Source organism: Lepus europaeus, chromosome 3, assembly GCF_033115175.1.
Source record: "Lepus europaeus isolate LE1 chromosome 3, mLepTim1.pri, whole genome shotgun sequence".
Taxonomy (NCBI): domain Eukaryota; kingdom Metazoa; phylum Chordata; class Mammalia; order Lagomorpha; family Leporidae; genus Lepus; species Lepus europaeus.
This window is the reverse complement of record NC_084829.1, coordinates 137,123,013-137,148,216: the sequence shown is the minus strand read 5'-3', so window position 1 is coordinate 137,148,216 and position 25,204 is coordinate 137,123,013. Positions and strand designations below refer to the sequence as shown.

At 43.4% G+C, this 25,204-nt stretch overlaps 1 protein-coding gene across 3 annotated transcripts in view; it reads left to right on the top strand.

Annotated features, from left to right (window-relative positions):
• MAP3K5 (mitogen-activated protein kinase kinase kinase 5) overlaps positions 1 to 25,204 on the top strand; it is a 242,606-nt gene that overhangs the window by 57,397 nt on the left and 160,005 nt on the right. For all 3 annotated transcript variants that reach the window (XM_062186819.1, XM_062186818.1, XM_062186820.1), the window contains exon 2: positions 24,235 to 24,374. In XM_062186819.1, coding sequence (XP_062042803.1) covers positions 24,235 to 24,374 — 140 coding nt within the window. The remainder of the gene's footprint in view (positions 1 to 24,234; positions 24,375 to 25,204) is intronic.

The following is a 25,204-nucleotide window of genomic DNA, read 5'->3' as shown; positions in this document are numbered from 1 at the left end:
TGCAAGGGCTGGAGCTGCGCCAATCCAAAGCCAGCAGCCTGGGGACTCTTCCAGGTCTCCCACACAGGTGCAGGGGCCCTAGGACTTGGTCCATCTTCTACAGCTTTCCCAGGCCATATGGATCAAAAGTGGAGCAGCTGGAACATGAACTGGCAACCATATGGGATGTCAGCACTGCAGGTGGTGGCTTTACCCACTATGCTGCAGCACCAGCCCCTGGACATTTTGATGATATTAATTCCTCCAGTCCATGAACATGAAAGATTTACTCTTCTGTGTTTCTGAGTAATCTTATGATCATTTCTTTTCAGGCATTTCATTAATTTGTTTGTCCTCACGGTCTAACATTGAAGTTTTGTTGTGTTCCTTTTGGGGATGGAGGGTCATATTGTCTTCCTTGTTCATGTATCTTGTATTTCTAGGCATTTGTGGAAACACCTGTTGATTTTCTCCTCTGAAGGCTTTTATCTTTTCTCTGTGGGTTAGTGGAGTATCTGCTATTTCAGTGGATATCCAGCGGCAGTACTCGAGTCAGGCAGGAGTCCAGGGTGACACCCAGGTTGGGTGTGGTAAAGCTCTTCTTTTGTCAACAGGCGGGAGGGTATGATCATGTCAGCTGGCAGGATCTCAGCATCAGCCCTCTTGCCAAGGTCAACCAACCATGCATGGTGAGCCCATAGTGCCCAGGCGCCTCACCCTTGCAGGCGCCTGAACTGCAAAAAGGATCTGTGTGCTCCTCAGTGTGAGCATGGAACCCTGAGCCTCTGAAGCAAGACCCAGCCACTGCCCAAAGACCTAGCCACACCCTATTGCCTGCCCCATCAAACACATTCACAGAATTCCCCCAGTCGCAGGGCACAGGTCCCCCACAGTCAGAGAGCAGGGGATCCACTCTCAGCCCCACGAGGCTTCCCTGACCATGGGAGGAGCTATGGTGTTCCCAGAGCCAGCTGCCTAACTGATAGAGGTTGGTTGGTGCTCTGCCTTGGCAAATTGAGTCTGAGTGCTGTTATAGAGTGAGGAGAGGGGAGCACTTCATGGGCATAAGTGGGCACCCTATCCCCTGCCAGTCCTTCAGGCCAGACTCAAAGTCAGTGGGGACCACGGATTTATCACTGTGCTCAGTCACATATGAGCTGCAGCAGCTGCTTCTTACCTTAACTTCCCATGCAGTACTTCTGTTCTCAATGAGAGTTAACTGTAAAAACATGTTCTTAAACTGTATGTGTGTGTGTGTACAAATTTTTGAAATCTTTACTTAGTGTAGAGTTGGTCTTCTGTGTCTAAAGTTAATTGAAAATGAATCTTAATGGAGAATGGGACTGGGAATGGGAGAGGAAGGAGAAGGAGGGGTGGGAACGTGGATGGGAGGGCAGGAATGGTGGGAAGAATCATTAAATTCTTAAAATTGTCCTTATGAAATTTGTATCCCTTAAACAAAAGGTTTCTTGGGGTGGGGGAGATGTCATTTCCCCTCTGTTAGTTATCAGGTCCCTTGCTCCAAGAAGATGGCATCCCCTCCAGGCTCCAGCTTCAGGAGTCACTAGAGGATTCCTGCTCACTGCTGCACGATTGTGTTGTCCCTGCTGCTCTGTGCCATCTCTCTTGTTTTTGTAGAATTTCCACTGCAAGCTTCTCTCCCAAGTGTCCCCTGAGAATGTTATCTTCCTGTGATCATCATGTCTTTTCTCTGGTCAGCCATCTTGGGTGCTTATTTTGCTTTTAATTTTTGCAGTGACATACTTTGAATTTACTTTATAATTGCAGTCTTAATCTCCACTAAACACAGAATTCAAGTAGAAAGTTGAAAGACCACTGTTCTTCGGGAGTGTAAACAAGGGCAGTACATAATAACCCAAACTCAAGTGACCATTTTCACTCATATATGTTACCTTTTTTTGTGCTCTATGTATTAACTACCACAAATCAGAGAAAACCTACAATATTTATCTTTTGGGGATTGGTTTATTTCACTAAGCATAATGATTTTCCAACTGTATCCATTTTGTTGCAGAAGACAAGGAAGCATTTAGGAAAATGAGTATATTAACCATGAGTCTTGAAACTTCATTGGGATAAATTTATTCTGTTAGTTCCAGGAGGTGTTTTGTTGAATCTTTTGGATATTCTATGTAGATGATTATGTCATCTGTGAATAAAGATAAGTTTTATCTCTTCCTTCCTAGTCAGTATATCTTTTACAAATGGACTGAAACTTAGGATTTTTTTTTATTTTACTGTGGTGTGAAAATATACCCATACAACCATTATGTTTTTACATTTCTGTATGGTATTCAGTAAGTTATATTAATATAGTCAACACTTTGTTATAATGTAGTTTTCAAGTTAAGATGATTTTGCCCAACTGTAGACTAACATAAGTCTTCTGAGCATGTTGGAGGTAGGCTAGGTAGAACTGTGATGTTCTGTAGATGATGTGTATTAAATGTGTTGCCAATTCACAATATTTTTAACTTACAGTGGGGTTTATTGTGATGCAGTACCATTGCACGTTGGGGATCATTTGTGTTTCCTCTTTTATTGCATTAACCAGTATATCTGGTATGTTATTGAAAAGGAGTGGTGAGAGGGTATAATCCTATCTTTTTCCTAATCTTAGTGGGAAAGCTAGATCCTTGCCATTAAATGTGATGTTAGCTGTAGGCTTTTCGTAGATGTTTGAATAGAGACTTTTAGTATCTTAAGATTTATTTATTTGAAAGGAGGAGAGAGGTACAGGTACAGGTAGCAGTACATAAAGTGGTAAAGAGATAGATCTTCCGTCTGCTGGTTACTCCCTAAATGGCATCAACATCCAGGTCTGAACCAGGCTGAAGCCAGGAGCCAGGAACCCCATCCTGGTTTCCCATGAAGGTGACAGAGGCCCAAGCATTCAGGCCATCATCCACTGCCCTCACAGATACATTAGCAGGAAGCTGGATTGGAAGCAGAGCAGCTGGGACTTGAACTGGCCCTCCAGTATGGAATGCTGGTGTCATAGTGGCAGCTTAACCTGCTATGCCACAAGGCTGGCCCCTGACTTAATATCTTGATTCATCAGCAAAGTATGGGAATCACATTCAGGCTTCCCCAGCTGTAAAGTTAGCAGTTAGAAGTGGTTATGATTGATATATTTAAAATAATTGAAATTTTTGCTCCCATACCATGTACATATATGGGTGTGGGTGATAATTGTATAGGGGAAACTTTGGAATGAAATATATAGTATAGTTGCAAGTGATCATTAATAATAGGTTATTTTCATGCATACTTGTTTGATACTGAGGACTAAATACACTATATTTTTGAGGGCTGTTGACCATTATCACTCACCTGGAAGTAGTTTCATTATTTCATACGTTAAGAAGATCACATTGTTAGGGGTTAGGTTGATAGCTAACCAAGATAGCTTTATGGATAGAAAAATCAGTGCAATGCCGTCAGAGTTAGGACTGGGGATTCAATGAGAGGAAGTAAAAATGGCTCCACGAGTGAAAAACACCCATCGTTTAGAATGGCTGTTAGGTCTAGTCCTTAGCGTGCCCACATCCTGTATTAGAGTGCTTGGGCTCCATACTCACCTCTGCTCTGGCTTCAGCTTCCTGCTAATGCAGGCCCTGAGAGGTGCTGATGACAGCTTAATTAGTTGAGTTCTTGCGCCCCATGTGGGAGACCAAGATGGAGTTCCCTGCTTCTGCCTCTAACCAGTATTAGCTGTCATTGGCATTTTAGGAGTGAAATGCTGAAAGGGAGTGCTCTTTCTCTCTGCCTCTAATCAAAATAATAATAAAAAAAAAATCCACCATTTTAACTTAATCCTCATTTGCAAGAAAAGTAAAATCTTATCTCTTGTACAGAGTAATAATATCTAAAGAAATGGCAGAAAATTACTCATTTGTTATTTAGCACTTTTGAGAAGTCTAATTTGTTTATGATGGCAGGCACACGGGGAAGATGGGGAGCAGTTTAAGAAAATCATCTGTTAAAAGATTGTTTATTTATTTGGAAGGCAGAGTTACAGAGAGATCTTCCTTCCACTGGTTTATTCCCCAAATAGCTTCAAAGGCAGTGCCTGGGCCAGGTGGAAGACGCAGCCAGAAGCTTCATCCAGGTCTCCCACATGGGTACAGGGGCTCAAGTACTTGGGCCACCTCTGCTGCTTTCCCTGGCAGAGTAGCAGGGAGCTGGATTGGAAGTGGAGCAGCTGGAACTCAAACAGGTATCCATATGGGATGCCAGCAGCACAGGTGGCTGCTTAACTTGCTACTCCACAAAGCTGGCTCCTTGAAAATAATTTGTGTAACACTTCTTCTAAAAGCATACTAACACACCAAAACTTACTCAGGAATCCTAGTAAAATATAACCATCTAGTGGGGATAGTTGAATTTCAGACTGGTTCACTGTTCTTTCCCTCCCTCCCTCTCTCCTCTCTCCCTCTCTCTCCCCCCTTCCCTTCTCCTCTCCCTTCCCTTCTCCTCTCCCTTCCCTTCCCCTCTCTCCTCCCTCCCTACATCCTCCCTCCCTCTCTCCCTTCCCTCTCCCACCCCTCCCCTTCCCTCAGTGTTGCTCTTGAATCACCTGCAGATAGAAAGGGCTGGGGAGAATAGAGTCAGATTTGGTTACCTGGTCAAAACCAGTTGCCAGGGAGCATTTGAGACTGTCAGTCCAGGATTCTAGAGAATATGTTACCTGCAGTATAAAGCCAGCTCTGGCTTGTTGATGTCCAAAAGAAAATTCCCCTGGCATGGTATTTTCTGTAATAAGTGATAAGTAAACAGCAGAATCTCAGTAGGATAAAGGTACACCCTTGGAGGAAGATGTAGATTCCAAAAATGGAAGATTAGGACTGAAGAGAGGCAAGGTTGGTCTGTCTCCCCCCACCCCACACACACACACACAAAGGAGGGAGGGAGAGAGAGAGAGAGAGAGAGAGAGAGAATGAATAAATGAATGAATATGTTTTACCTGGAGGAAGGAGGGCTTGGGTTCAAGAGCATTCTGATTCTAATCCATGCTGTTGATGAAATTTCCTTCCTTACTGTGGCCTGGGAGATTTTGGGGAAAGCAGCTCATGTTTGAAATTCTATTGAAGAACATGGAAGGCTGAGGTCTTTGCCTTGTGAAAGCGCCAGGACCAAGCGTTTTGGGCTTGCAGCAGCAGGAGGGATGCTTACTGAGTGGCAGCTGCACCCCCTGCCTCCACCTCCTGCATTAGGGCAGCCAGTGGCCCAGGAGGTGGCCTGTTGCTCAGGACACTTGAAGTAAAAAGGGAAATCTTTGAGAACTGACAGAGGAACGGTGGACACTTCGGGATGAGACACCTCTGGGACATCTAGAAGCAATCCAGCATTTGTCCTCACCTGGTCACCCCTGCACCTTCTGCCCCATCAACTCCCAAAGCACTGACCACAAGCGTTGGTTCTGTCTGAATGCTAGGATCACTCTTTTTTCTTTCTTTCTTTCTTTCTTTCTTTTTTTTTTGACAGGCAGAGTGGATAGTGAGAGAGAGAGAGGGAAAGGTCTTCCTTTTTGCCATTGGTTCACCCTCCAATGGCCGCCATGGCCAGTGCATCGCGCTGATCCGGAGCCAGGTGCCTCCTCCTGGTCTCCCATGGGGGAGGGCCCAAGCACTTGGGCCATCCTCCACTGCCTTCCCGGCCCACAGCAGAGAGCTGGCCTGGAAGAGGGGCAACCGGGACAGAATCTGGTGCCCTGAATGGGACTAGAACCTGGTGTGCCGGCGCCGCAGGCGGAGGATTAGCCTATTGAGCCGCAGCGCCAGCCTAGGATCACTCTTGATGATGATCTTTGAATAGAGTTTTTTTTTTTTTCCAATGTACCCAAAGGGCTTGCTGAGGAGAATGAAACTCTTGTAATTGATTTTTCTCTCTGGTTACCAAACAGGAAAGGAACAGGAAAATACCTGTAAGTCACTCCCAGTTCCCTGTGGTGGGAGTGAGGGGTGCAGTTCCTCCCATCCCTGGCTCACGTTCTGGTAGTGGCCAGCTTTCATTGAGGGCTCATTGCTGTTAAGCCCTTTCTATGATGGGGACTGTGCTGAGTCTCATTTGACAGATGAGTATGTGGGCTTGGAGGAGTTCAGGACCAGGTAATGCTCGCTGCAAAGCACAGGTATGGACTTGGGCAGCTGCACTCCACCAGGCTAGAGGGACACCACAGACTGCCCATAGCTCACATTTACTTCTCTCTCTTTTACTTGTGCACGTTTATCAGATCCAGTCACTTTGTCAAGGGGAGCCCTGCCAACTCGTAGGTTTGCTTTAGTGTTCAGTTCAGTGTCTTTTGTCTTGTCATCATCACACTTACCAAAGTTTGCTTTTGGTTTCCTGTAATTATTTGATAGTTCTCCCAGCTGATCATCAGCTTTCTGAGGACAGGAACTGTGTGTGTGTGTGTCTGTGTGTCTGTGTAAGTCTGACTTGTATGCCCTGAGCTTGCATGTAGTTGGGATTTAATGAACACTGGTTGAACTAATGACTGCACTGCTCCCTGGTGTGTAAGGGCCAGTGTGACTACCAGTTATTCTCAGTCTGACAACAGATGTCTCCAAGTACAGGTGTACATCACCCTTTAACTATACTTGCTGTCATGTTAGCTCATTAGCTCTATTTGTAATGCTTTATACACAAAGGAACAAGCACTGAAAATTCAGGAGATTTACAAGTATATCACTCTTGGAAATGAACTCATTTTGTTAATGCCTTTGGCTAGTCTACATTCTGTGCCCCTCACGGGGTCTAAACACTCTGTTGCCGTGGTGATGTTTTGTGGACTGAGCTTCAAGACTGAGCACCACCTGGAAAGCACTCTTCTGTTATTCAGAAACCTGTTCTGAAGGTTGTTCATCCATATTGTTTCATCAATGTGAATTACAAGTTGTCTCCTTCCTGTCACCCTGTCTGCTCTCCAGGGTTTTTCTGTTGAATTAGCAGGGACCTCAGTACAGAGACAGACAGGTTGCAGCTATAGGAACAGGACTGGAGGGAGCTTTGCATGAGAAAGGGACTGGAAGCTCCCTGTAGACCAAGGGAATAGGGAAGGTGAATAACGTGAGCGTCCAGGTAACATGTAAGGCAAGGGGATGTGTTTAGCAGTAAAAGTGAGACTGTGCAAAGGACGAGAGAAAGGACATCTGTCTCCTGACAAGAAAGTCTTCCTTGAAAAGAGTTCCCAGGACACAGTTGTGCAGTTTGTTTGCGTCCCTATAAACTCCCTGCAGGAAGACCAGCTGGATAAGGTGCTGAGCCTTCCCTCCTTCAGCGGGTGATGCTCCTTGTTACGTGCAGAGCAGTTTTCCTAGTGGGAAGAAAGTGTGAGGCTGTTGCAGAGTGGAGGGAAATGCCCTTCTTCCGTCTCCATGCACTCACTACACGTGCTGATGACTCAGGACTCGCCTGGAAGCTGCAGGCCCTCTGATACTTCCTCCTGATAACTCCTGTCAAAATTAATCACTCCTTGTTCTGTGTTCCCTGGTGCATTTACATGTATTTCATTTGACTTTGGACTTTAGCCGTTCACATGTGCAGCTGTTGCACTTGAAGATTCTAAGCTCATGGAAGGGCTGATGCTGATTTCTTGGACTCCCCTATAGCACCTTGCACAGAATAGACAGTAAATACCAATTAACCAGCTTGAGAGCAGTAAGAGTACGTCCAGAGTCTGTGATGATCCTGTCTGAAGCAGAAGTTCAAACCTGAGCTGCCTCTGTAGTGTAAGGAGAAGCCATTGCAAGGCTCCCAGAAGGGTTAACTGGGTATGGGCCACATGGAAGGTAGCTGCCCTGTGCCTCTGCCCTCTTGTGTGTATTGCAGGCTTATCCCATTTTCCTCATCTGGGTGCTGGTGAAGGATCTTATTTCCCCTTTTTCCATCTCTTGGTGGCTGACCTTTTAGATGCACTGACAACTCTTTTCTTTTCTTTTTTTTTTTTTTTTGAAGACTTATTTATTTGAAAGGCAGAGTTACAGAGAAGCAGAGACAGAGAAAGAGAGAGAGAGAGAGAGAGAGAGAAAGAGGTAGGTCTTCCATCTGCTGGTCCACTCCCCAGATGGCTGCAACAACCAGAGTTGAGCTGATCTGAAGCCAGGAACCAGAAGCTTTTTCTGGATCCCCCACATGGATACAGGGGTCCAAGGACTTAGGCCATCTTCTGCTGCTTTCCTAGGTATAGCAGAGAGCTGAATCAGAAGTGGAGCAGCCAGGACTCGAACTGGCACCCATATGGGATGCCAGCACTGCAGGCAGCAACTTTACCCGCTACATCAGAGTGCTGGCCCCACTGACAATTCTTTAAGTGATATGTTTTTGATCATGTTAATATGTCACAGTAATGAGCAACAGCATTCATTTTTCTAGAGAGTGATTTCCTTGAGACTGGTAGATTTAATTGTAGTTGAAAGACAGGAAAGAGAGAGAGAGCAAATCAGTCCATTCTCCTATAGCTAGTTAAGGTCAGCCACCTATGTCTATCAGCAGTAAAAAAATGATTTAACCATGAGTCGTTTTAATCCTCCCATTAGTTCTACCAGATCATCCTTAAGAAAGATTTCAAAACCCCCAGAATGAATTGTTGAACTCAAATGGAATGTCAACACATGAGCAAGGCATGAAGTCATTGCTGGCAGAATCATATTTGTACATCTGTTGTGTCAACAGAATGACAGCGACTGTTAAAAGAAGATGTGTAAATGTGAACAGGGATCAGTGCACAATTTTCCCAGATGCCAGATATTTACTAGGTGCGGAAATGAGTTTGGAGGAGTAGGAAGCCGGGAAAGCCACAGCATCTCTGAGAGCTGCTAATGAATCTGGACTCTGCTAGGATGCTGCTGCTTGTCGACACATTAAGAATCTTGGAGCTCAATGTGGCTCTGGGCACTCACCCACACTTCTGAGATCCAGTTGGGTTCATAAGTACAAGAGATGAGGACCGTAAATACAAGAGGAAACACCTGCCAAAGTGGCCCACTCACCGGGGAGCTGCCCAGAAAGCAGTGTGGAGCTGGATTGCATTTGTTTTACCACCTATGTTCTTTCTACAGCAAGAACAGTGTAGTGTTTATGGCTATTAATATATAATAATATGTAGTGTTTATGTTATTGCATGAGAAGTTAGACTATTTGATAACGAACATATGAATGTCATATTGTATGTGGTGCATCAGGCACAAGCATTCATTTTTTTCTGCACAGAATTTAATTACCATGCTATGTTTTTATCCTCTTAAAATTTAAGGGCTCCTACCACAGTACCAAATCATTTAAAATACTTCATTTCATATTATCATCAAATAGCCTGTCAATTTTCAAAATTGTAATGGTCTCATAAATGTTTTAAGAATTTGTAGAACCTGAGGCTGGCATTGTGGCATAGCCAGTAAAGCTGCCGCATGCGATGCAGGCATCCTGTGTGGGTGCCCATTCATGTTCTGCCTGCTCCACTTACCATCCAGCTCCATGCTAATGGCCTGGGGAAAGCATTGGAAGATGGCCATTTGGGGAGTGTATCAGCATATGGAAGATCTTTCTCTGTCTCTGTCTCTGTCTCTTCCTCGCTCTCTTTCAAATAAATTTTAAAAAAAAATTGTATAATCAAAATTATACTATCAAAAATAGTTGTCCATTGCAATCAAGTATTTTCTCCCTGCATCTTTTTTTTCCCCTCTGTAATTTTTTTAGGAAAACAAGGCCATTTTTCCTGTAGAATTTTCCAGATTCTGAATTTTGCTGATTGTATCACTGTGTTCCCCAATCTAATAACTATTCATGACTATGTAGACCTAACACATTAACCAGAGTGAGAAAAATCTCTTAATCAGAACAGCTTCGAGCACAAATGATACTGCCACAGCTGTGTTTGCTAGAGAGCCCATCTGATAGTATAGGTGTTTCCCTGGCCACTTTCTCTACTTCTGCAGGAAGAAGTTGTAAAGCTATAGAACAATAAGTTAGGAATAGTTGTTCAGGAACCATACTTATGAGGAGCAATCAGGTTTTCTTCAGAAATGATTGTAAATCAACTCCTGTGAACTTCTGCAGCTTAAGAAAGTGGCAATTTAATGAAGCAGATGATTGGCTTAGTTTGAGAGGGAGGATGCTAGTGGGAGATTCTTACAGTTACACAGAGCTTTTCTGTGTGCCTGGGAACCTTATTGAGACATAAACAAAGACAAATTTTCTTGATCTAATTTAATTTGTGAGACCCAAAACTTAATGACATGCACCTGAATCGCAGTAAAAACTTTTCAAGTGTTCATGAATAGATCTTTCACTACCTAATGAAAATAGGATTACTTAAGGACAGAAGTTTGTACATAAAATGAGTTTATAGAGAGGATAGTCTCAAACCCAGCATGCCTTTAGGAAATAAAACTATTTCAAGAAGTAAAGTAGTTTGCAAAGATGACATGGAGATTTTTACCATTAAGGAGTCCTCATGTCCCACTTCTGTTTATAATGTACAGCATGTCTCTGTCATATAATAAACCTTGGAGTTAATTTTAACATATATTTTTATATCAAACTCTTTAGATCATTGGTCAGATCTGTTGTTATTACCAAAACATTAAAAGCTAAATTCTTATATTAAACTAGAGCCATTTTATCTTGGACAGAGAATAACATTAAAAATTTGTTTAGTTGGGGCTGGTGCTGTGGCGCAGCGGGTTAACGCCTTGGCCTAAAGCGCCGGCATCCCATATGGGCGCTGGTTGAGACCCAGCTGCTCGACCTCTGATCCAGCTCTCTGCTACGGCCTGGGAAAGCAGTGGAAGATGGTCCAAGCCCTTGGACCCCTGCACCTGCGTGGGAGACCTGGAGGAAGCTCCTGACTCCTGGCTTCGGATTGGCGCAGCTCTGGCCGTTGTGGCATTTGGGGAGTGAACCATCTGATGGAAGACACCCCCCCCCCCCGCCTCTCATCTCTCTGTGTAACTCTGCCTTTCAAAAAAAATAAATAAATCCTTAAAAAAAAAAAAAAACACTTTGTTTAGTTGAAAGGCAGAGAGACGGGCAGACAGAAACAAAGACAGATGTACAGACAGGCAGAGATCTCCCATCCATTGGTTCACTCCCCAGATGCTTGCCTCAGCCAGAGCTCAACTAGACCTAATCCAGGAGCCTAGAACTCAGTCTAGGTCTCCCACATGGGTGGCAGGGACCCAAGTCTTTGAGCCACTCATTACCTGCTACCTTCCAAGTGTGCATCCACAGGAAGCTGAAGTCAGGCACAGGGCTGTTGCAGGTGTCCCAAGCAGCATCTTAAGTGCTGCATCCAATGCATGCCCCAGAATAACACTTTTTGATGTAGGGCCTATTTATATTTTTAATAAGCAAAATTATATAGAGGAATACCACACCTGTGACCAGGAAAATACCATTTTATTAAATATTTGCTGTAAGCTGGAAGGTCTACATTGTAATTTATCTACTTTCCTTGTGAACTGATAGGAAAGAGTCCATTGAAAACTGACCTAGTTACAGTATTTACCAGGCTCCTTTCATCACCCTTGCTGACCACCATCAAAATGCTGTGTGCATGAAATTCTCCTCTAACAGGAGAGAGGGATTGTTTGTTAGTCCAGTTTACCTTGTGAGCAAGACTATTCATTTGTAAGATTGAGGTTTTTAATATAATTTTAAGTTAGTTTATTCTCTTTTAAAAAGCTTTATTTATTTGAGAGGCAGAGTTACAGAGAAAAGGAAGGATAGAGAGAGAGAGGTCTTCCATCTGCTGGTTCACTCCCCAAATGGCTGCAACAGCCAGAACTGGATCGATGAGGAGCCAGGAGCCTCCTCTGGGTTTCCCATGCGGGTGCAGGGGCCTAAACACTTGGGCCATCTTTCACTGCTTTCCCAGGCATTAGGAGAGAGCTGGATTGGCAGTGGAGCAGCTGGAACTTGAACCAGCACTCATTTTGGATGCTGGTGCCTCAGGTGGAGGCTTAACGTATTACATGGCAGTGCAGCCCTGTTAATTTATTTTTAAGCAGAATGGAATTGAAGTTTAGTCTCTCTTCCCACTTTTCATCAGCTGTTGCTTTTTCTTCATGATAATCAGAGAAGAGTTTGGGGGGGAAAAAGTGTCTTGTAAGACTTGGGTTCACATTGTATTCCTGCTGCTGCTGTAGTTGGCTTTACTATAAGTGACAGTCTAACCTAAATTCCTTTCAGTGAAAAAAGCTGAATTGGGCTCACACTGTAGGAAGAAGAGGAGGTGCTGCCTTCCCTTCAGACTTAATCTCAGTGGTGTCCACAAGACACAGGCTTGTTCCAGCTCACCATGGGTGGGGATTTCCCCTCTGCTTGCCACCAGTATCCCGGCTCTCTATCCAAGAAGGGGCATCACTATGTCATTATTTCCTGGTCTTTGCCTTATGTTGCTTCCCTTCTTCTTCCCTTAAAGTATTTCCCTTTTTTCCCACCCCCTAGGTTGACTTTTCCCTTCTGCCATCTGTCCCAACCCATCTGTTTTATTTGAGAATATAGAGATTGTCTCCATTAAGTAACTACCTCCTCATCATAATCTTTCTACTGACATCAAGTACACCATTCTAATACTAAAAACCTCTAAGTCTTTCTCTCCCTTTAAAGTATATTCTGAGCTTTTGGTTTCAGCACTGAATGTGCAACTCTTCCTGCTGTGTTAATTCTCTTCTTTGCTAATCTTTGGAGAATCACCTAGGCTCAGTATCTCCTTGTCCTAATCTCATATTCACACCTTCAGTTCTGTTGTACTCTTAGTCTTTATCATGTGGCTTTGTAATCCTTGTAGCCGACTGAATATTGCCCTCCACTCCCACTCCATTATCTGTGTCAAAACTGTAGAACCTGTGAATGCTACCTTATTACATAATAACTTGTGATCAAGTTAGAGATCTTGAGACAGCCTGATCCTGGGTTATCTGGGTGGATCCTAAGTGCCATCACCAGTATCATGTAGAGACAGATTATTACATGTTTTTTTTTTTTTTTTTTTTTTTGGACAGGCAGAGTGGATAGTGAGAGAGAGAGACAGAGAGAAAGGTCTTCATTTTTGCCGTTGGTTCACCCTCCAATGGCCGCTGCAGGCGGCTCATCTCGCTGATCTGAAGCCAGGAGCCAGGTGCTTCTCCTGGTCTCCCATGCGGGTGCAGTGCCCAAGGACTTGGGCCATCCTCCACTGCCTTCCCGGGCCATAGCAGAGAGCTGGCCTGGAAGAGGGGCAACCGAGATAGAATACGGCGCCCCAACCGGGACTAGAACCTGGTGTGCCAGCGCTGTAAGGCGGAGGATTAGCCTGTTAAGCCACAGCGCCGGCCGATTATTACGTGTTAATAAAATGTTTTTAAGTGTTTAAGGACATGGAAATGCTAGCTACCCTGTTTTTCACTACACATGATATACTTGCATTGAAGTATCACACTGTATCCACACAAATGTGTAATTAAATTTTGAGAGGGAGGGAGAGAGACAGGCAGAGGGCGATTTGCGATTTGGTATCACATGCACGGGCATCACAAGGCAAGGGATGCTGAAAACTCCCCGAGAGGCAAGGAACTGATTCTCCCTGAGAAAGTACAGTGGCCCTGGCCCTGCCTACACTGCAGTTTATGACTTCTGGCCTCCAGAATGGTGAGAGAATAAATCTGTTTTTTGTTTTAAGGCATCTCATTTGCAGTAGTTTGTTTCAGTGGCCACAGGAAAGCCATGCAGACAGACCTCTTAACTTCCTGGGCAGCATTATTGAGGAGAGATGAGTTAATTTTCACAAGGTGAACAAACCTGAGTAACTAGCCTCCAGATCAAGCAGAGCCCTACCGGCACCCCAGAAGGCTCCTTCAGGCTCCTAACAAGGCACTGCCACCCCTCCCCAGAGTATCTGATTTGTTTCTTCTGCTGATGGTTTACAAATAATGGTGCAATTACATGTCTTCATTACATGTCTTTTTATGAACATATTTGTGTTTCCACTTTCTGTATAATGAGAGGAGTCCTGGAGTCCTAGAAGAACTCTCTCTTCTTCTGTTATTCTCTAATTCAACAATCAGTCTGCTGGGTGGATTCAATATTCAAGCCATCACCATGATTCTCTTTTTTATTTAAAGATACATATTTTTTTCAGATATATTTATTTACTCATTTGAAAGGCAGAGTTACAGAGAGGCAGAGGCACAGAGAGAGAGAGGGAGAGAGGGAGGTCTTCCATCTGCTGGTTCATTCCCCAAATGGCCACAACGACCAGAACTGCACCAATCTGGAGACAGGAGCTTCCTCTAGATCTCCCATGCGGGTGTAGAGGCCCAAGGACTTGGGCCATCTTCTACTGTTTTCCTAGGCCATAGCAGAGAGCTAGATTGGGAGTGGAGCAGCCAGGACTTGAACCAGTGCCCAAATGGGATGCCGGCACTGCAGGCGGTGGCTTTACCCGCTACACCAGAGCACCGGCCCCCAACATGACTCTTAAACCTTTCTAAGATTTATTTTTATTTATTTATTTGAAAGAGTTACACAGAGAGATGAGAGGCGGGGGGTGGGGGTCTTCCATCCAATGGTTCACTCCCCAGATGTCTGCAACGGCCGGAGCTGAGCCGATCCGAAGCCAGGAGACAGGAGCCTCCTCCAGGTCTCCCACATAGGTGCAGGGGTCCAAGGGCTTGGGCCATACTCCACTGCTTTCCCGAGCCATAGCAGAGAGTGGGATTGGAAGTGGAGCAGTCAGGTCTCAAACCGGTGCCCATGTGGGATGCTGGTGCTTCAGGCCAGGGTGTTAACCCACTGCATCACAGAAATGGCCCTGACTCTTAAATCTTTCTGATTCTGATCTTTCTTCTGGGCTTGAGAATGGCACCTGTCAGTTATGTATTCACGTGTATACCCCCTGAACACACAATTTAGTGTGTTCCAATTCAAAATCAAATTCCCACTCCCCCCCCCCCCGAAAAAATCCTTTCTCCTCTTGTGTCGCTTACTATAGAAAATAGAAAATCATCGTCCTTGACCATCCAGGTTCAAAAGAGATTGTCTGTGGCCTGTACTGTGGCGGTAGCTGGTAAAGCTGCTGCCTGCAATGCTGGCATCCCATATGAGCACTGGTTCCAGACCTGGCTGCTCCACTTCTGATCCAGCTCTGCTGTGGCCTGGGAAAGCAGTACAGGATGGCCCAAGTCCTTGAGCACCTACACCCGCCTGGGAGACCTGGAAGAAGCTCTTGGCTTCTGACTTTCGTTTGGCCCAGCTCTGACTGTTGTGGCTATTTGGGGAGTGAACCAGCAGATGAAAGACCTCTGTCTCTTTGCCTCTGGCTCTCTGTAACTTTCCCTTTCAAATAAATAAACAAATATTTAAAAACACACACATATTGCCTGCATCCCCTAAATCCTCATGCTTATTGACTTTTCCCAAGATATCTCTGTGTTGTTTAGGGGCAGCACACGCTCCCTCAGATGCGTCCTAAATGATCTCCCAGCCCCCAGTCTGTTGAATCTCATCCATGCACATATTCCAGAATTCTCTTTCCAAAGCACAGCTTTGATGCTGCTTCACCCCTTCCCTGAACTCATGGGGACATAGATGAAGTGTCCACTGCTTTTAGAATCAGGTCAGAACTTTTTATGTTGACTTTTGATGCTGTCACAAATTTGACTTCAACGTAATTTTCCTGAGAAACAAGTTGTATGAGGCTTCCTCGGAAGGCACTGAGTTACATATTCACACTGTCTTCAATCACGTTTTACAGTGGTGGCTCGCAGGGACTCCTGAGCATTTCTTGTAATACCTCCATGTGATTGCCATTCCTTGAGTGTTCACTGTGCCTGGTGCACGTATAATCTTTACAACAGTTGTGCAGTCAGTAGTATTGACCAATTTATTTTATTTTGTCCTGCTGGATCTTAGTCCACCCGTACAAGGATGGACTGGGTCCGAGGAAAGGTAAGTGCGCCGCTTGCCCGTTCCCCAGCCTCCCGATCCCGGAGACAATCAGACGCAGCGGGGAGCCAAGTCTAGCAAGGACTCATTTACTTCGTGCGAAACAGAACCTTTTATAGCACAAAACTGCAGAGTCATTGGGGCAGGGCTAAGGACCAACCAATCACTTAAACGGTCATTTTACGGGGGGATTTCTATAGGACTAGCCATATGTCTATACACTTGTTACAAGTTTTGTTACCTCCCCTGATGTTGCGCAGCCAATTAGTTTTAGTGGTAAACAACTTTGGATTCCGCCCACCTTACTTCCTTTGGGCACCATCATGTAACTAATTTCCCCACATTGTCCCACTTTATAGTTGAAGAAAGTAAAGCTCAGAGGCTGTGGTTTCCAGGGCCTGCCACCTGCCATGGTGTGTGCTCAAATCTCTCAATCTGGAGCATCACAAGCTGAGCTCTGATGTTACCTGTGCAAGGGGACTTTAGTTCTTGTAATGGCCATCTTGTTTTTCTCCTTCTGCCTTTGTTATCTCCTCTGTCTCTTTTCTCCTTGGTCTCTCCATCCCCTGTAGATGGCTCCCCTTTCCTCTTTTCCCTCTCGTTTTGTAAGTGCTGTGGCTCTCAACCTTTATTGAAATGTTTTATTTGAAAAGCAGAGAAATAGAGAAGATGGACAGACATCTCCCACCACTGGTTTACTCCCCAAATGCTTGCAATAGCTGGTGTTGGACCAGACCCAAGCCAGGAGCCAGGAACTCAATCCAGGTCTCCCTTGTGGGTGGCAAGGATGCAGCCACTTAAGCCATCACCTGCTGCCTCCAAGGGAGTACATCAGCAAAAAGCTGGAATTGTAAGCAGAGCCAAGACTTGAACCCCGACACTCTGGTACAGGATGCAGGGATCTCAAGTGGCATCTTAACCACTAGGCCAGATGCCCACTTGTAGCTTTCAACTATTTTTTTTTTTTGACAGGCAGAGTGGACAGTGAGAGAGAGAGACAGAGAGAAAGGTCTTCCTTTTCCGTTGGTTCACCCCCCCCCCCCCAATGGCTGCTGCAGCTGGCGCGCTGTGGCCAGCGCACCGTGCTGATCCAAAGCCAGGAGCCAGGTGCTCCTCCTGGTCTCCCATGTGGGTGCAGGGCCCAGCCCAAGCACTTGGGCCATCCTCCACTGCCTTCCCGGGCCATAGCAGAGAGCTGGCCTGGAAGAGGGGCAACCAGGACAGAATCCGGTGCCCCAACTGGGACTAGAACCTGGTGTGCCGGCGCTGCTCGCAGAGGATTAACCTATTGAGCCGCGGCGCTGGCCCAGCTTTCAACTTTTTAAGGCAATCTCAAAGTGCAAAATGTCCCTCTGATCATCTCCCTATTAGGCCTCACATTTCCGGTTTAAAAAAAAAAACTAAACTAACAAAACACTTGTGTAATAATGAAATTCATCAAATAAACAAGTGAGGATTGGGTTGGGAGTTGTGTATACATTTGCTTTAGCAATGGAAAAGTGATTCATGTCTTAGTCACTGGGCATGCACTTATTATTCAGGGGTGAGGAAATTTGTGGGCCAGAGTATACTGTTGATAGAAAGGTGCATGATTCCACCTGGAAGGGTTAGCCAAACCACACACGAGAAAGTCAAGTGATGCCGATGAAGCTGAGTGAATAGTAACTTAACAGTAGGAATTGCCAGACTACATCCAACTCAAGACAGTGTTGATAGATGATTCTTCTGTCCTCTCTGACCGTGACACTGATTCTCCTATACTTCAGAAACATGTAGGAAAAGGGAATGAAGAGATAAGTTTATTTTGATACAGAAAAGTTGTGAAATCCATGCTTTGTTTTTTCATCATGCTCATTTTCCATCAACTTTTGAAGACCCCTCATACAGTAGACATTTTGTTGATATTTTATGCCTGCCGAACTTTAGAAAATGGAGTTAGAGTCTTCCAGATACCACTGGGTACAATGTTTAGGTCATGGATAGCATTTCAGTAATTTTAATATTATAATGTAGTTATAAATAGCATTTAACCTGTCATCAAATAGAAAAACCAGTGCAAGGTGGGTTGTTTCCCTTGGAATCAAAGATAGGATGAGCATTGGAGGTTGGTGTCTGCCTCATGGGGACCTTTCTTGGTTCACGCCTTGGGAATCGTTGTGTTAGTTGCACTCCATTGACTCCACAGTGCACTTGATGCCCAGTCCACATAAGTGATCTTAATCCATCCAACCAGCCCTGACCTCATTGGTTCCTGAGTGTTCCCAGTTCCTCAGCGCTGGCCACATCTTGCCCTCAGTGCTTGCCAACATGTGTTTGTATTCCACAAAAGAAAGCAAACAGCTATCTCATTAATTTCCCTTTTAATGTTCACAACAGAAAGCAGATAAAACAAAGAGCCTTGTGTATAATAGGCACTCAGGATGTTTGTCAGATTAAATTGGACCTCTTAGGCTGTCTTGGGGCTTAATCCATTGTGGCTAGATAGGGTAATTCTGTTTGATGACTTGGGATGTTTTTATTGATTGTGACATTTTGGAGGAAGCTCCTCATCGGCAGTGGCACAAGCCACATTGACACGTAGGCTTCTTGCTTTGTCATCTGTGATCTGGTGCCTATGAGAGATGACCAGAGAGATTAAAAACTAACTAAAGGTTAACGTTTTCTTCCAGCTCCACTTTTCGTAAGTGCAGCAAGTCATGTGAGGCATGTAACTTAACAGATACTGTATTATGAAGGAAAACACTTTAAGAAGTAGACTGTGAACCACTGGCATTTGATAACCAAAACACAGTTAGGCTCCAGAGTTTTATGTTACTGCCCTAAATATTTATTATGCATTAATAAACCCTGGTAAACCTAATTTTATGCTCTATTTAACATTAACTCAGTTGCAACAAGGAAACAAACCTCACCTTAGGTAAAAATGTAAGAAAGTTTTGTGTTTTTGTCCATACTTTAAATGACTTTGTCTTCAATTTCTAAGTGTTACAGTTTTATAATATTATCACAAAAAACGCAGACGATTATTGAGTGCATCTACTCATGAAATACATGACAGGAGTAGTATGCATGGGTCCTTGGCTCTGTTTTCCCAATTCCTTTTGTGTCCTGAGCTTGTGAACTTTCATCTCCTACAAGTGGAGTTAGGAATTTAAGAGCATGGATCCTGGAGCCAGATTGCCTGGGTTTGAATCCTGGCACCAACACTTTCTGGCTTGTCTTTGGTGGATACCTTGAGTGCTTCAGTATCCTGAAATAATGTAACCTACCACAAAGGGGTATTTATGAAAATTAAGTGAGTTCATATTTGGAAAGCAGGTAGTTTCTGATGCATAGTGACACTGAATGTGAAATAAAGTGGATAAGCTACCTTCTAGAAGTAGGATTCAAGAATGTTGGTATATCTGGAGTTTGATAAAAATGACATCTTCTGCATTTTTAAATTGTATTTTGTTTATTTGAGAGGCAGAACGAGACTGAGTAAATTCGTATCACCACTGTGTTCCCCAAATGCCCACAGTGACCCTGGCTGGAATGCCAAGCCAGGAACTGGGACTCAATCCAGGTCTCCTGTATGGATAAGGGGAACCCGTTGAGTTAGCCATTACTGCTGCCTCTGAGAGTCTGCATTATCAGGAAGTTGGAGTCAGAAACTGGAGCCGGGTATTAAACCCAGACACTCTGATGTGAGACATGGTGTCTCTACCAGTGTCTCTTGACCACACAGCCAAAGAGCTGTCCCATGTTTTAAGGATCATTTCACAAGGAAGATAATTTCACCTATTTATTTTGCTTTTTCCAAAAAGGTTCACATTAGAGTTAGAAGGTAGCCAACAGAAAGTATTCTCTTTATTTAGATAATGAAATGTTACTGCTTCAGGTCTGTATAAATGAAATGTATTAAACTTATATAACTTAAATAAAATTAAAAACTTCCCAGCGTACCAAAGCACACACAATGAAAAAACATAAAAGACATTCAGATTGGAAAGGAAGAAACAAAACCAATTCCTTGTGCAGGAGACACAATTGTTCATATAGAAATCCCCAAAAATATACAAAAAAAAAAAAGCTTCTAAAACTAGTAAATGAGTTTAGTAAAAATCACAGAATACAAGATCAATATACAAAAATCAATTATATTTTTATATACCAGCAATGAACAATCGGGATTTTGAAATTTTAAAAAGAATACCATCTATAGTACCACTAATAAAATGAAACACTTAGAAATAAATTTAACAACCTAAATGAAAGATCTGTATGTTGAACATTTCAGGATACCTATGAATAAAAGTCTCTTGGGGCCAGTGCTCTGGCGCAGTGGGTTAACGCCCTGGCCTGCAGTGCTGGCATTTTTTATGGGTGCCAGTTCAAGACCCAGCTGCTCCACTTCTGATCCAGCTCTCTGCTGTGGCCTGGGAAGGCAGTGGAAGATGGCCCAAGTCCTTGAGCCCCTGCACCCACGTGAGAGACCCGGAAGAGGCTCTGGCTGTTGCTGCCAATTGGGGAGTGAACCATTGGATGGAAGACTCTCTCTCTCTCTCTCTCTCTCTCTAACTCTGACTTTCAAATAAATAAATCTTTAAAAAAAAAATCTTAGAACAAATCACACATCTGAATTTGAAGTAGAAAAAACAATCAAGCTTTTTCAAATCACCATACCATAGTACTGTATTTAAAAATTATGCCGACAAGCACTTTTGAATCTTTAAAAAAAATTGAAAAATAGGTTCGTTCCTGCATAATGAATATACCTTCTTTTATTTGCACCATTTATTTTAAATGTCTGTTTTCTCTCTTAATCTGAAAACCATCTACAGTATTTTTATTTTATTTTAGCATCAAATCCCACGAGGCAGTTCTCTGGAAAAACATCCTCCCTCTTATTACATAGCTAGTGTTTTTCTTTGCATGTCTCTCATTTATTCTTCACCAGCCACTGTTTTATTTGGTGTCTTTCAGCCCCACTGTATGCTCTCTTGATTTTAAAGGAGTGTGATTGACTGTTGAGTGCAGGCACCTGCGCAAGGCAGAAGCAGTGTGGGGGAAGGAGGCAGATGGGTGAGTGGGTGGATGCAATGATTCACTAGTTTCATGTGTTGATTTTTGATGTAGAAATGTTAAGGACCCCAAAGGAAAACTATTTGTATTAAAGAGCTCTTAAGTCTTTTTTAGCTTTGCAAAAGTAACTTTCTGAAGTTCTTTCAACCTGTATTCCCATTTATAATTTCAGTAAACCATCTATGCCTTTCTCCATTTCATCTGATTTATTTTTGACCAAATGTGAATTCTAATTTCATGTTTGTTTGATAAAGCAGGCTGTGAACCAAACAGCTTCTTATGAGTTTACATTTTTAAAAAATGTAATTTTTAAAAAAAATTATTTATTTGAAAGGAAGAGTTACAGAGAGGCAGAGGCAAAGGCAGAGAGAGAGAAGCCTTCCATCCTCTGGTTCACTCCCCGATGGCTGTAGCAGCCAGAGCTGTGCCGATCAGGAAGCAGGAGCTTCCTCCGGGTCTCCCACATGGGTGCAGGGGCCCAAAGACTTGGACCATTTTCTCCTGCTTTCCCAGGCCATAGCAGAGAGCTGAGTTGGAAGTGGAGTAGCCGGGACTGAACTGGTGCCCACATGGGATGCTGTCACTGCATGCAGCAGCTTTACCTGCTATGCCACAGCACCGGCCCTAAAAGCATGTAATTGCTGTATTTAAGAGGCAAATGGAGAGAGACGGAAAGACATGCAGAGGCAGAGTGTACTTCCATCCACTGGTTCATTTCCCAAATGCCTCCAACTACTGGCGCTGGAGCCAGGAATGCAATCCAGGCCTCCCAGCTACTGCCTCCCAGGATCTGCATTTTCAGCAGGAAGCTAAGTTTAGGAGCCAGAGCTGGGGAATGATCCCAGGCACTCCAGTGTCGAATGTGGTATCTTAACTGTCATCTTAACACCCACCCAAGCCTGCATTTTTTTATGTGTGAATTTTTGTTTTACATTCAGTCTCACAGATTTTGAATGTTGTTCTTTTTCTGTTTTAATGAGTTCCTAAATTATAAAAGAAATGAGGTTCGTAATAGGAATTGTGGGAAGTACAGAAGGCATGATGTAGAAAAATTTGCAATCCCATTACACAGCCATTACCATGGCTTAAGTTATATTGTAGAACTTTTCAGATATTTTTTACTCTTATGCATTCAAGGATGCTTCATAAAGTTTGTGGAAAAGTAGAATTAAATGATAGGTTTATTTTGGTGCGAAAGATTTTGAAATCTATGTGTAATTCTTTCACAACATGTATCTTCCGTAAACTTTTTGAAGACCCCACTGTTTTAAGTCCCCTTATATAGTATGGTTGTATCTAGTACAATACACTAATATTTCCATGTATATACTATATATTATAATGTATGTATATTTTAATACCTTACTATAATGTGAATTTATCCCAAAATGAAGTATTCTTCTGTTTTATACTTTCAGTGGTTACATGATGACATTATTTGAAATTATCATTATATGTGTGTAATGTACATATGTACCAATATGTATATTGTGTGTATATATATATATACACACACACATAAACCTATACATATATACAGGTTAAGCATCTCTAACTTGAAAATATGAAATCTAGAACATGAAACTTTTTGGAATGCTCATGTGATGCTACAAATGAATAATTCCACTCCCTCTCCCGTTCCATTCACATCAAGATTCATTTTCAGTTCTCTTTATATACAGAAGATCAGTTTAGCATATATTAGGTAAAGATTTCAACAGTTTGCCTCCACATAGTAACACAAAGTGAAAAATTCTGTTGGAGTACTAGTTATAGCATTAAATCACAATGTACAGCACATTAAGGACAGAGATCCTACATGATTTTTTTAAGAATTGATTAATTTTCTATGCAATTTCCAATTTAACACCAAGGTTTTTTTTTCATTTCCAATTATCTTTATATACAGAAGATCGATTCAGTATATAATTAGTAAAGATCTCATCAGTTTGTACCCACACAGAAACACAAAGTGTAAAAATACTGTTTCAGTACTAGTTATAGTATCACTGCACATTAGACAACACATTAAGGACAGATCCCACATGGGATGTAAGTACACAGTGACTCCTGTTGCTGACTTAACAATTTGACACTCCTGTTCATGGCGTCAGTAATCTCCCTAGGCTCTAGTCATGAGTTGCCAAGGCTATGGAAGCCTTTAGGGTTCGCCGACTTCGATCTTATTCCGACAGGGTCATAGTCAAAGTGGAAGTTCTCCCTTCAGAGAAAGGTACCTCCTTCTTTGATGGCCCCGTTCTTTCCACTGGGATCTCACTCGCAGAGATCTTTCATTTAGGTCTTTTTTTTTTTTTGCCAGAGTGTCTTGGCTTTCCATGCCTAAAATACTCTCGTGGGCTCTTGAGCCAGATCCAAACATTATTTTTTAAAATTTTTAATTTGCAGTTATTTTTTATGAAGAATGGATTTTGGATTTTAATTAACATATTTAGAGCACCTATAGCAGACATGGGGAACACTTGGGCCATGGGGCGAATTCGTGCGAGATCATTTGGTCTGGCCCTGCCATGGCAACCACAGGCGAGACTCAAAATTCATTAAGTCCATAGCAGGCTAATTTTAAGCTGATAATTTTGCATGGCCCATGAAAGATGTCATAAGTATCCAAATACTTTGGCAGAACAAAAGAGTCCCCAGCCCTGATACAGGGGTGGCTGATGATTGTTTTCCATGGAGCCATCCTTGGATTCTCAAAATGAATTTTAAACTCTAGATCTAGGATTCTTATAATCTGTGGTGCATGTTAGTGGTATTCCTTTCGTATTTTTGGCTATACCCATAAGTGAGTTGGAGGCTAATCTGGGTTTCATTTTGTGACATGATTGTCAAATGTTGATACCAGGTTTCTACCACCTTAGTGTTTTGTCATCTTGAGCTTTGGAAAAATGTGTATCTGTGATTCTATTTGCCCTCTTAGTTATAATTGTCTTTACCTTCACTCTCTTTTAACCCTGCCTCCCTCCATTGCAAACTCTGTGGTTGGCAGTAATTGTATGATCTTCTTGTTTCTTTAAAAAAACAAAAAACAAAAAAAAACAGGTTTGAAGCATTTTATAAAACCACTTCCGGGTAGAACTGAACATTCAGTATGACTGAAGAGGGAAAATCCCTGCGGCTTCCTCATTTCCTCTTTTTTGAGTGCTGGGTTACTGGGACCACTGCGTGCTTGTTGGGTCTGATTCCGGTGTCATCCCTTCGGGGGCCTCTGCTTTCTGTTTGCAGACATTGCTGTGGTGGAGATGAGCGATGCCTTCCGGCAGCCCTCCTTGTTCTACCACCTTGGGGTGAGAGAGAGCTTCAGCATGGCCAACAACATCATCCTATACTGTGACAGCAACGCAGACTCTCTGCAGTCACTCAAGGTACCTCCCTGCTGACTCAGTGCTGAACGTAAACACCAGCGTTTCCGGGCTGCCTCCCTGTCATCCAAAGCTTTTTCAGTAGTTTGTTTGCCACAGGATGCTTTTGTCAACGTGATAATTAATGCACCCATTACCAGTTACATGGTGAGGTTCATCTGGAAGTCAGTACGGAAATTTGGGAGATGCCGGTAGAAAAAGACAGAGGCTGTGTTGGAAGGAAGTCATCAGTGCACACGTTAGAGAGGCGGAGAGATTGCACAAGGTCTGGTCAGGTCCCCTGCTGCGTCACCCAAGGGTTTCATCATGCCCACTTGTCTTCAGCTAACACTAACAGGACGAGTCTTACTTGAGATTGCTCAGAGTTGAGATTTCCTCTGAGTGCCCCAGGAAAATTAGCATCCTGTTTCACTGAGGCACGTTTCAATTAAGGGATGGGAGAGGAGGAATAAAACTGTGTTTGTCTAAGAATTCACCCTGGCCCAGTGACGCTCTCTCCATTACTAGGAGCTTACTGAGCAGTTCTTCCATCGAAGAAGGTGGCCTGGGAAGCTTTGCAGGGCCAGGTGATTTTATGCTGTGTGATTCTTTGAGAAGCATCTCACAGTTCAGTGAAACTCCTGCTGACACTAAGCTCCTGTCTCCTTTGTGGAATTTCCAGCTTGCTTTGTGTGGCTCTTTCTCATCTCTGTCTTCAGTGACCAAATCTGAGTCAGCCTTGGAACAGGGCACCCCAGAACCCGAAACTGTATTTCTCATGGTTCAGCATTGTCACATGATAAACTCTAACCCCAAATCTGTGCAAAATGTAGTGGTATTTTGCTTTTATCTGA